Source organism: Oreochromis aureus, linkage group 7, assembly GCF_013358895.1.
Source record: "Oreochromis aureus strain Israel breed Guangdong linkage group 7, ZZ_aureus, whole genome shotgun sequence".
Taxonomy (NCBI): domain Eukaryota; kingdom Metazoa; phylum Chordata; class Actinopteri; order Cichliformes; family Cichlidae; genus Oreochromis; species Oreochromis aureus.
The window spans coordinates 51841604-51853535 of record NC_052948.1 but is presented as its reverse complement, the minus strand read 5'-3'; the positions used below and the strand labels follow the sequence as shown (position 1 = coordinate 51853535).

Below are 11932 nucleotides of genomic sequence, written 5' to 3'. Positions count from 1 at the left end.
CCTGTGTTTCTGTTGATGTACTCTGAGTTACTATTGTGAACATTTCAGTGATGTACTATTTTCTTTCTGTTCATTTCAGAGACCACACACACACCCGCTCATATCAACACCGATGCACCTAAACTTGTAACACCTGCTCCTCTGACAAGCCTGTTACCTCTGACCGTGTGAAGGCAATACAAGCGTCTAAACCATCCTCAGTGTCCTCATTGTCTCCTTCCTGAATATCCATCCGGGCCTAGAGTAGTGTTCTGGCCGACACTCCGGGGAGTGGTGGCTGCAAACCCGAATCAACACCTTACAGTCCTCCCATTCCGGGTTATCTACCCAACAAAGTGTGAAATAAATAAATAAATGAATGAAATGAAAAGAAAATATCCTCCCCACTAATCTTCTGCACTTCCTGTCTTCCTCCCATTTTCTTTGTTTATCTGTGCCTCAAAGTACTCTTCTCAATCTTCTCTCGTTACTGGTTAGTACATTTCATTGCTATCCTTAATCCCCCTAACCTGCTGCAAATCCTCTCCAGCACAATCTCTCTGCCTAGCCAGTCAGTTCAAGTCCTTTCACACTTTGTAAACATACAAGTCATTATGAATGTTTCTACTCCTTTCTTTCCTGTACACCTAGTACAAGAGTACTTAGTCCGAACACCCGTCTACTTTCTTCATCTACCAGATTCCCTTTTTCTTTGTCAATCTCTTCTTTTGAATACTTTCCTGTACTTTCTCACTCCACCACTAGGTTTTCTTGTTCTCTTTTCAGAGAATACATCAAACACCTTCTTGGCAGTTTCCTTTACGCCTACTCCATTTTTCTTCCCATCTACCAAGGTAGAACAGTGGCCGTTTATCAATGCCCAAGTACGCGAGTACGTACTCGCGTTCTCGGTGAGTACGTACCCGCCGAGAACGCACGGGAGTATGTACCGCCGAGAACGCGAGCACGGACTCGTGGGCGTTTCTCAATTCTCAAAACGCGAGCACGGACTCGTGATTTGTACAGTCGGAACACCAGCGTGCGTGATGATGTCACAGGGCTGGAGTTTTACTGCCGTCCCCTCTTAATTTAACTGTAAGTAACATGTTATGAAGCTTAACTGTAATCACAGCCAAACCAGTTTACTCAGGAACAAATAAAACACTGAAATAAACCAAACATTAACATTTAGAAGTGATCTAAGTGACTTATATATCATTGTTAACCTCAGTAGGGAAACCTCTATTAATAAAATAGTGTACATGTACATACGTGTACATACCTTAATAAAAACAAGCAGGTGAGATGTTAGAACGCTTTTATTTCTATTCTAGTGGACACTCAATACTATAGACAGCTGCTGTTTGGGGGGGGGGGTTGGAAACGATGTGCCGGGAGTCCGCTGTTGAGTTTTGGATGAAATGCATTCTGGGATATTTAGCTGTCCCAAGTCTACACCGATGCATGCTCGATAAAACGGGCGGATCGAGAACACATTCGGGACTTTTTCGCGTTCTCGGCGTGATGCGTACTTCGAATTGGAACAGTACTTGGTCTCCGACTGATGACGTATCACGAGTACACGAGAACGCAAGTACGCACAAGTACGCATATTGATAAACGCCCAGTTTAAATCCACCTTTAATACTCCTGGCTTTGCCTTCCATCTTGGTGCTTTCTAACACACCCACTGACACCCAGCTGGCCAACAGTACCAGATTGAGTCACGGTTAACCCAGGCCATTACTGATCTAGGATGAAAATCTCCTTCCTGATATTTGCTTTGACAATGACTTCATGCTGGATGCCCTGGCTGATGCAGCCCTCACCGGGCTTGGGACTGGGACACTGGCACTAAGAGTACACTGACGTGTGGCCCCCTTGTGGCTGGGAGAGAAGCAAAAACCTGAGCTTACACTGTTACTTTGGTTAGAAGACCAACATCATTCTGTCCCTCATCGGGTTTGCTGGTTTTTGAGACACCAATTTGTGCTGCTCATGACAGAATGCTGGTTAATATTCAGTGGTTCGCACTGTTAATAGATCACCGTGCGACTGGTATTACAGTAATTTGCCCCACTTAGGAAATCTTATAAACATACATACTTTATTTTGCTACAGTCACCAGTGCAACTTTCTTTCTCATTTAGGATTTCTATGACCGCAGAAATATTCTCTTCATCCCTCACTTTTCCCAGCTGACACAAGACCAAGTGATAGGTAGATCTACTGATCCCAAGACACCAAAACAGCTCTGCCTGATAAATGCAGATGTTCCCCTATTAATACAGGAAATATGACTTGCAAAACAGGAAATACCAGCAACTGGCAGAAATGTATCAAAGCTACCTATAGATGTAATTTCAGTTTGTTAAAAGGGATGTTTTAAAAACCATTATCAGAACCAAAGGAAAAAAAGAAATACATTTGTCAAATAACTTGCAACTTTATGAATGATTCATTTTATTTCCTTAACAAAGACAGCATCAGCAATAAACCACTTTGGACATCCTCTCTCACACAGCACATCTCTTTCTTCAGCAGATTTTGACATAACATTTACTTTGTAGATCAGTGGTCTTCAAAAATGAGGGAACTACTGATTGGAAAGGGGAGAACCCCCCCCCCCCCCAGAAAAAACCAAAACACCATCAGGGGTGGAGATCTAAATAGAAGGGTGGGTCTGGGACAATAGTTCATTTCCGGATTGTCGTGCACAGAGCAGCTTCTCCCAAACATCGTGATGGTAGTGGAAATCTTCATTTGTTCCATTTACACCAACTATGAGGGCAAATGAGAAAAACTGTGACAACTGTCTTTGCTCTAAATGAAATCAGAGGAGCATCATAAAAAACATGAACATGCACTTACTTATGGACAAAGTTGTGGTCAAGCAAAAGGATTTCCAAAAGGATCCTCAAAGGCAGCTGTTGAACCAGAGCTCTGACCGACAGATGTATTCTGTTAAAAAAAATTGAGGGAAAAAAAATAAAAAATCTCAAGTATAACAATATCCTTGTTGTCAAAATGATCATTGGGATTAGGATAATAAAGTAAAAGGTGGTCATAAATAAAACTCTGTACCATAGCTACAGGTGGCACTCCAAATGGACTGGAGTCAGGGGCTCCAAATGCTTTGTCAAACATGTCCTGACCAGGTTCTGGTCCCTGGGGTGGTGCTGAACTGTTTAGGATGGGAGCAGAGGAGAAGGCAGCATCCAAGAGCCCAGGAACTGGAGCAGCAGCAGGAGCAGCAGCTGGTTTAGAGGCATCTAAATTTGCACATTACAAACACAGGACACAGTTACCAACAGGTCACAATCATCAGATTATGACATAAGCCATTTCAGCTAGTTTAGCATTACCAATTGACGGCATCTTATTGATTTCAAAGTCATCGTGATCTGCAGCGTCCTGCACGAGGCCCACTTTAGTGGAGAAGTATTGATCAAATGCCCCCGGTTGTTTGCCACTCGGAGCTGGATCTGACACGGCTGCAAGCTCTCCTTTCCTGGCTGGGATGGCAGGAGGCTTGGCGAGCTGGAAGTCCTTGAACATGTCTTTCCCAGTCTTCTTCTCTTTCTCGCCGAGGGGATCCAAAGCTGTGAAGGCACTGTTCTCTACTTTTGGAGGGCCCTGTTTAGCAGGTGCCCTTGGAGGGGGGCGTGATGGACCTTGTGGATCACCCATTCCTGGGAATGCATTAGGCTGGAAAGGATTGGTCGAGGCAGGCTGACCCCAAGAAAGGTGGGGTGGAGAGAGAGGAGCAGCAGCGAACTGTGGTGGCATCTGACCCCAACCTGTTGGTGGTATGGGTAGACCACCAAAGGCAGACGGCTGTGGGAAGGCAGGCCTGGGGCCTGGAACTGTCCCTCCTGGCATGGGGAACATGTTGGGTGCAGCACTGGAGGCTCCCCACATGGTTACAGCAGGGACACTTGTGGTAGCTGGTGGACCCAACTGGAGATTCCCTAAATATATCAAAAAGAAGAAAAAAAAAAAAAAAAAGTTTACAGGCACAAAACAGTTTTAAAAATCGCAAAAAACAAAAACACAAAACAAAGGTGTGTGTGAAATACAAAGTCCCCTTCTTGTGTATTACCCAGAGCAGCTATGGCAGAGGGAGCAGAGTTTGCCGGTGTACTGTTGAAGAGGTCTGGAGCAGATGACCCCTCAGACTGACTGGGAGCAGCGAACAGTTCTGCTCCAAACAGATCACTTGATGTAGACTAGTCACAAAACAAATAATAAAATAAATAATGCAACACATTTTGTTAGCAAGTCACAACTATGTGGCAGTTAAGATTTAACAAATGCTTGAGAGAAACTAATAATTGACTATAGTTAAGCATACGAATGCATGCTTTGCCACTTACCCCTGCTCTTTTCACTGAAGCGTGAACATTAGGAAAATAGATTATGAGCAGTTGATTGTTAAAGCCATTCATTCAAGCCAGTTTGAGAAGCATGTGAACACCAGTGCATGCATAAAGAAAAGTTATCCAAACAACAAGACCATGACCAAACTTCCAAAATTATAGTCCCTAACCCAGTGCATTCTCAGTGCCATATCCTGTCGAACACCAATGCATAACCCAAAAGCTCAAGAAGGGAGATGTTAGCTCCAAACGTGTAGTAAACCTGTTTTTTTTTTATTAAAACGCTTAACACATGCAAGCCTACTACCATTGGCGTAGCTGTGTTATTTCACCTTTGCGCTCCTTCGACCTCGTCCAGACTTAGAGTTGTGCGGAGGCGGGCTTATGAGAACTGAATCCTTGCTATGAGTCACTGGCGGCTCTGGGTGATGGGTCATTTCATTAGAGACAGGGGAAGTTTTCAAAGAGTCAAAAAATGGATTTTTGTTTGAGAGAACTTGTCCAGATTCATTTCCATCCATCATGGTAGTCGTGTTTCCCTGAGTTATTTTCCCCCCCAGCGGCCACTGTCCATTACTGAGCGCGAGGATCATGGTTTCCCTGGATAACCCATTTATTTGCTGACTGAGATGTTCAGAGTCTCCATTTAAACCACCATTAATAATTGTCTTACTAGTGCTGCCAGCAGTGTCGTTTAGGTGATTGGTGGTGGTGTTGATGGGGATCTGTGCATTATCAGCTGCCAATAGAGCGGGTGATTTAGAAAGGGGGTCATCTCTGAAAGGGTCACTGTCTGGGGTTGGGAAATAGCCAAAAGTTGAGGAAAATGGATTCTCTGTCCGGGGATATGCCCTATAGTCAGGGGCACAGGAAGTTACAAAGGAATTTCCCTTTATGCAATTTTGATTGCTGTCAACTTCAGCAGAAAAGTCCAGTAAGAGAATATCATTAGAGTCCTGGTTAACACGAGAGAGGACAGTGAGAGAAAGAGAAAAGGATAAATCATTTCTGCAGAAGGGAGGTAATGATGTGTTAACAAGATGAACAATGAATCACATGGTGTGAAAAAGGAATGCCTGTTTAAAACTGCTACTTGCAGATTATGAAGCATCACTGTCAATTTAATGCTGATGACTGGAAGGTCTAGGGTCCACCTTCTAGCCCATTTACTGTAATCCTACTTGCTCTGAACAACAAGTTGGACTACAAGTCAAAGTCGGTGCTCCCTACTTGCCCATAAATTCAGGTTAATGAGACATTTCAGCAGCACCGACGTAAAAGATTTGCCACAACTCTAAATCTAACAGATTCTACTTGTAGCAGTTTTAAAGTCAACAACAATGAGACTAGTAAAACACAAAGTATAAACTCAGTTCCTAAAAGACTCTTCATAGATTCTTAAAATGAATAGAATCTGATGAATTGACAAGTCTTTTCAGAATAGAGTTCAGAGGGCGTTGAGATTTTCCTATAGAGTCATTTTTCTTACAAATACGTTCATTCAGATCTAAGAAATCTGTTACATAAAATCGTGATAATTAGCAGGTACACAATTGTGTAAATACAGTAATACACTTCAATTACAATTCCCATATTAAAAGAAATATTTACCATCATGGTGTGACACTTACATTTGGAGCCTGAATGTCTGGAGGGGTTGACATGTCTCCAAAAAGGTCATGCTGCTCTACTGGCTGGATGTCAAAATGAAACAGAAACATGCCATTTAGGTTTTTTAAAAAAAAGAAAAAAAAGAAAAAAAGCACTCCAACATTTCATTCATTGTTAAGATGGACACATCATTACAGTAACTCTTACTTGAGCTGATTTTACTTCATTGTCCATAGATAGCAAGGCATTTCCATTCTAGAGGCAGAAAGTAAAAATGTAAAAAAATAAAAATCAGTAACTGCTTTAAGAAAGGAAAAAAAAAAAAAGAAATTCCAATTGCTTACCTCAACTACATCACTGCCATTTTCAACCTGTAAACAGAGGCATACTGTTAATGAACAGACTTTCCATTGAAATGACGCATGCATCACTAAAATGAAAAATGGCTGAGGATGTGATTCACTGAAAGAACACAGAGAGGCAGTGTTGACTTTCAGGAGGTACATACAGTGTGTACCCTGTCAGCACTCCCAGAGGACCACATGAAAGTGTTTTTCCTTTCACAAAGAAAATGCTGCCATTGACTGACTCTTGGAGAAAATTTTTTCCAGTCTGAAGTTAAATGCTTGTGCTTCCATTACCTTCTGTGTTCCCTCGGCCTCTTTCTTCCTCAGGTTGAAGATGACTTGGAATAGATCCTTCAAATCGATTACCAGTGGCTCTGCCTGTATGGAGACAAACACCAAAAAATCTTTGGAAATTGGAGTCAGTTTGTCTTTGGTGCCTGTGGCTGTAACACTTCAAGCAGTTTCCAAAAGAAGGTAGACTCGAATGTTAAAAATGTACAGCTTCTCAGTAAAAAAAAAAAAAAAAAAAAAAAAAAAAAAAAAAAAAAAGTTTACATTCACATACAAAAAAAAAAAAAAAAAAAAGTTACCTAAGTAAACCTTTTACCTTCATGACAACCATAAAGGGGTGAACTGCTGTTTTATAACATCAAGTTATACATTATTAGACACATGGCTGATTGACAGTTACATCCCAAGTAGCTAGCTGTTAAGCTGTTAGCTGAGCAAATTTGAGTCAACTTGATGTCTCAACCACGCTTTAAGGTTGTCTAAAACAACAGGACTTGTATACTGACCAAAATTTATGCTTTAGTTTACGCAAGTAAATTCTACCATTTTATTTGCTTGCTAGCATTAGCTAGCAAGCAAATATGTTTGGATGAATGTGCACTCTACAGTTCATACAAACATGGCCACTTCTGCCTATAATGTTAAAACTCAGGTTTAACAGGCAAAGTTCACAAGCCACTAGGAGGCACTGTAGTGCCTAGGCTTCTTATTAAAATGGACAGTCTATGGCAGGGATGTCAAAATCATTTTATATCATGGGGCACATAACAGCAACCTTTAATTTTAAGTGATATGGACCAGTGAAATTCCCCTTTCTGTCAGTGTACAGAAGTTTACACAACTTTAACAACACATTTAATCCCTCATATCTTAATGTAAGAAAAAAAAAACAAGGTGTAATTATAACAAAAAGTTTCAGGCGTTTGACTAGACAAGGAAATGCTGCTGTACTAAATGATAGAAATCCATCAGGATGACTCTTTGGGCCCAAATTGTAACAAATTAATGTGTAAAATTACAGATAATGTTCTGGTAGCTCATTGCCTGGACTGTCCTACAAGTGTGTGTTAATTTGCAGAAAATGTACTGTTTTTCCCCCCCCTATGGTGGATCCACTTTAAAAGGCAAAAACAATTCTTTAGTTAGCACTGGAAAAACGGGAACTTTCCTGTCATTTAATTGTTTATCTAGTACCCAATTACTTTGGCATGGTATGAATGGCTGTGTGTGAGGTCATTATCAGTAAGGAGAAAAACAAAAAAAACAAAAACAAAAACAAAACAAATGTCTTATGAAAAACAAAATCTATGCTCTACTTTACATTTTCCAACCTGTCCAATGGACCAGATTGACACACCTGGTCTATGGCAGGTCTGTCGGTTACCTGTTGTGCAGTCTTTATGGCAAAGAACTGATGCTGTCCTTCGGCTCCACACACATATCCAAAAGCCCTGTTATCCGTTACATCTCTGGCAATGAAGGAGATCTTATTCACCACATGCTCGTGTTCGATCACCTGAGAAATCAGGACACGGATTTTTGGTTTTGTTTGTTTGGTTTTTTTTAAGGAAGGCAAATACATTCTGCGAAGTCCAGATTATATTATATTGCAACAGTAATCAGAACTCACGCCCGATTTCTCATCAATGATCTTGATGCCCGACATGGAAATGTTGACCCAGATCCTCTGTTTGTGCTTGCCTTGGGACCGAGCAGCTGCTGCCATACCCTGGAGAAAAAAAAAAAAAAAAAAAAAAAAATTTAAATACTACTCTATTGAAGCAAATGATACCCACCAAACAGATGTATATACCAAAGCTCTACTTAACAGCTTTAGGACACAGTTTTGATATTTTCTTCATGAAAATCAGCGCTAGGAGAAAAAAGTTTCTGATCCCACGTGGTACCTTAAGTTTCATCATGGAATCCTGGCACATCTTGTCTCCACGAGCCTCTGGAACATCGTCAATGCCGATCAGTTTGGCCTTGTACCTGACACCATCCCCTTGAAACCTGCCCAGCAGGTATTCATCGGTCTTCTCTGTTACTGGATTAAAAAGACAAAGAAAGAAAGTAGTAAAATTATAATCTCGGCCACATCTCAATAGTTGATGAAAGCAGTATCAGCACCATTTTCTCCACCACTCACCTTTCTTTTTCTCTTTCCTGAATGGGACTTTGGACACCTGTGCTGTAGGAGAGTTGGGAGGGGTGTTGGAGGTTGAGGCTGTAGAGGTGAGGCTGGGATCGGCAGAAGATGCGTGCGCTCGGTCTACCTCTGCAGACATGGTGTGGTGTCAGTCTGTGGACAAGTGGGCAATCAGAGGTAAAGCAGCTCCGTAGTCAGGGGCAATGAGGTCGTCCAAGCATATGACTTAACACCCACACATGCTTCTCTTGGCGTTGCTCTGAGGCAGAAAAAGTGAAGTTGGACACCAAGTGCGTGTTGAGAAAGGGAAAGAAAGAAGAAGATGATAAGTTAAATAAAGCACACTACAGTCTTTTCTGGTAAACCTGTTTGTTTGGGGGGGAAGGGACTTGCACTGTTCTATGGTTTGCCACTGAAACAATTTTTTCCACATCATAAGCAATCATTGTATTTAACAACGCACAGTAAACATTTACAACGAGAAAGACACAGAGGGGAAGCATAAAACATATGACCAATAAAATAGGCATCTCATAAGAAGGCATAAGACACTGTAACACTGCTTTAAAAGCATGCTGCGTCAGATGTTTGTCTCAATAAAGAGGTAAACCGTCCTAAAGCTTAAGGATCTCCTGCTTAAAGAGACATCTTGGCATATCCATCATAATAACAGCCAAATCTGAGTTAGCAGCATCATGCTGGTAAATTGCTTTAGAGAGTGTAAACATATCTGTGATTTTAAAAAAAAAGAAAGAAAAAAAGAAGGTTTTTCTTCCATGCTACATGAAATCAATGAATTCCTTTACACTCACTTGTAGGAAATGCATGGCATTGTCACAAGAGGCACAAACAACATCACAGCAGATTATAGATGAAGCAACAGCATCACCTCATTCCTCATTCTTATCATGTTAGATGTATCAAACTGCTGTTACTTGGAACACAGCCAATATCACTTAGACACATAATGAGTTAAAAAGATGTGTGCAACTCATGCATGTTCTGACAAAAAACAAAAAGAAAAAAAATATAAAGAAAAGAACCCCCCCACCCCCCAAACAACAAAAGATTCCTGCTCTATACGTGCAGAACGTACATACCTTTAGGTCCAGCTCCAGAGGCTACACTGGCTAGAATATCAGAGTAAAAAGCCTGTGAGTACCGTAGGATAGTCCAAAGGTTGAAAACGAGCAAAGGTTGAGCAATTACCTGAAGTTAATCTTACGCTAGAAAAGCAAAAGATCTCGTGATGTTGAGCTAAGCAAGAACAAACGGAAATTGGAGCCTTTAACAAGAGTTTACCTACAGAGTTCTGACTTTCAAGGAAAAGCTACACTTGACCATCTGATACTCCAGAATAACAAGGAATAAACCATCTGCAAGACAAGCGAAAACACAGAGCTGCACCGTGAGATCACGCAAAAAAAACAAAAAAAAAACCAAAGAACAATATCTACTCTAAAAATAACTGCCTCTGCCTAGGCTCAAACCAGTTAACCAGACAACTGTCCAAAACCCATAAAGGAAGTGAGAGGTAGTCAGGATAAGATAAGAGAACTTTATCTAGCTTTGTGGCAGCTTTTACTCTTTTTTTTTTGCCTAACACCTGACCACAACAGAGACAGACAGAAAATAAAAATTCTGTAAATTATCATTTTATTTCCCCTCAAAATTAAAAAAAAAAAAAAAAAAAAAAAAAAAAAAAAAAAAAAAAAATCATCAAGTAAATTTTGATACCATGAGGGATGTCCCACAAGTGCTACTGCACAACTGTAAAACAATAAAAACCAGAACAAAACTTTTCATCTGCCTGTTCCAGTTCTGGAGGCAGATAAACAAGCAGAGTAAGCCCTTGTTTGCTTGGTTCACCATGCTGTCATGCAAGTTACCACAAATCACACTGACAGACATGCTGTTTGTGCTGCACTGCTTGGAAGCATAGAACGAGCCAACCCTTAACACTTGCTGCAAACCATTAAGCCTTCACGAGCATGACACATGATTGCACTTGTGCAGTGGTGTCATAGTCCCAGTACCTGGCAGTTAGTCTAATAAAAAGGGTAAAATGTCAGCAGTTGATTGAAGATTTAAGTTAAAGGATTACATTTTAACAGCTCTCTCAGGCAGCCACAAAAACTGGCAGATAAGTGTGGGGGGGGAAATGTGTAGCATCCAGCCGTGTCACAACACAAACACTCGGCCTCAGACAGCAAGCATAAATTTATGTTTGTCAGCAGAATCGCAGAACTGCAAAAGACAGAAATGTCACAATCCTGGCCTCGTCAGGAAACGTAAACTGCTGCACATCTGGAGGAAATCAGGGAATGACTCAGTCTGCAAGTGTATGAGATGGTGAAATACCACAGGCCCACTGAACACAGAACACTTTCATACTAAAGGGTTCTGCACTCAAACACAGGAGTGACACAGGAGTCGTTGGAAGGTACAGAATTGTGAATGCTTAATGAAAATTATGTGAAATAGCTCAAGATTCGAATACAATTGTCCAAGTCAGGGTTACAGCTGAAAGAAAGAGTTCACAAAGAAACTTAGGGAGAGAGTGTTGGACTCCCAATAGAGGCAAAAAAAAAACCTCAAAGTAGGCAGCAGAGGGGGGAAAAACATTATGACCAAGTTTTCTTCCAAATTTGGAACATTTAAAGTAAGACAGTTCAGCCTTTGACTGAAACTGAACTTTGGCTTTGCCTGCCTTTAGTTTTTATTAAGTTTATGAAAAACTTCAGGCAAACATTTCTGCAAATACCCGCAGCTTTTAAAACGAGTACCTGTAGGATAGTCCTCTTGCGGATTCATAATTCATGCAGGGATGTGAAAACAAAGTTAAACATCACACTTACCTGTGTTTGGAAACGCGCAGTAATACGCCTTCTGGAAAAGAGAGCGGGGTTTTCTCTGCCGTGTTGCCTCCGCGATTCGGCTGCGAAATGAGTCGAATCAAACACAGCTTGGCAAAAACGAGCGAGAGTGTGATGTTTTCCGCCGACTGCCCTGAACAGAACGGAGAGACTGCTCCGAACTCCTCGTTTAACCCTTCACTGACTGACAGGGCTAACTCGCTGCAGATTTCAATTGGTAGGGGGGCGGGCTCTGTACATGCAGGCCAACAATATATCGCCATCGGTTATAGTGAGTGGATCGTAAAAATTAAGAGCGTG

At 41.3% G+C, this 11932-nt stretch overlaps 1 protein-coding gene across 2 annotated transcripts; it reads right to left on the bottom strand.

Annotated features, from left to right (window-relative positions):
* Positions 1-2414: 2414 nt before the first annotated feature.
* On the bottom strand, positions 2415-11834 carry dab2 (DAB adaptor protein 2). Of its 2 annotated transcripts, XM_031734583.2 has the most exons (15): positions 11615-11834; positions 8757-9015; positions 8515-8654; positions 8238-8336; positions 7992-8123; positions 6611-6694; positions 6314-6340; positions 6177-6224; positions 5990-6052; positions 4691-5314; positions 4082-4208; positions 3345-3950; positions 3064-3251; positions 2851-2940; positions 2415-2760 (listed from the first exon to the last, which is right to left on the bottom strand). In XM_031734583.2, the coding sequence occupies exons 2-14, from the start codon at positions 8893-8895 to the stop codon at positions 2869-2871; spliced, it is 2349 nt and encodes a 782-aa protein (XP_031590443.1). In that variant the 5' UTR covers positions 8896-9015; positions 11615-11834; the 3' UTR covers positions 2415-2760; positions 2851-2868. The 2 variants fall into 2 exon arrangements, with proteins under 2 accessions (XP_031590443.1, XP_031590445.1); XM_031734585.2 differs by lacking the exon at positions 4691-5314.
* Between the last annotated feature and the right edge of the window lie 98 nt (positions 11835-11932).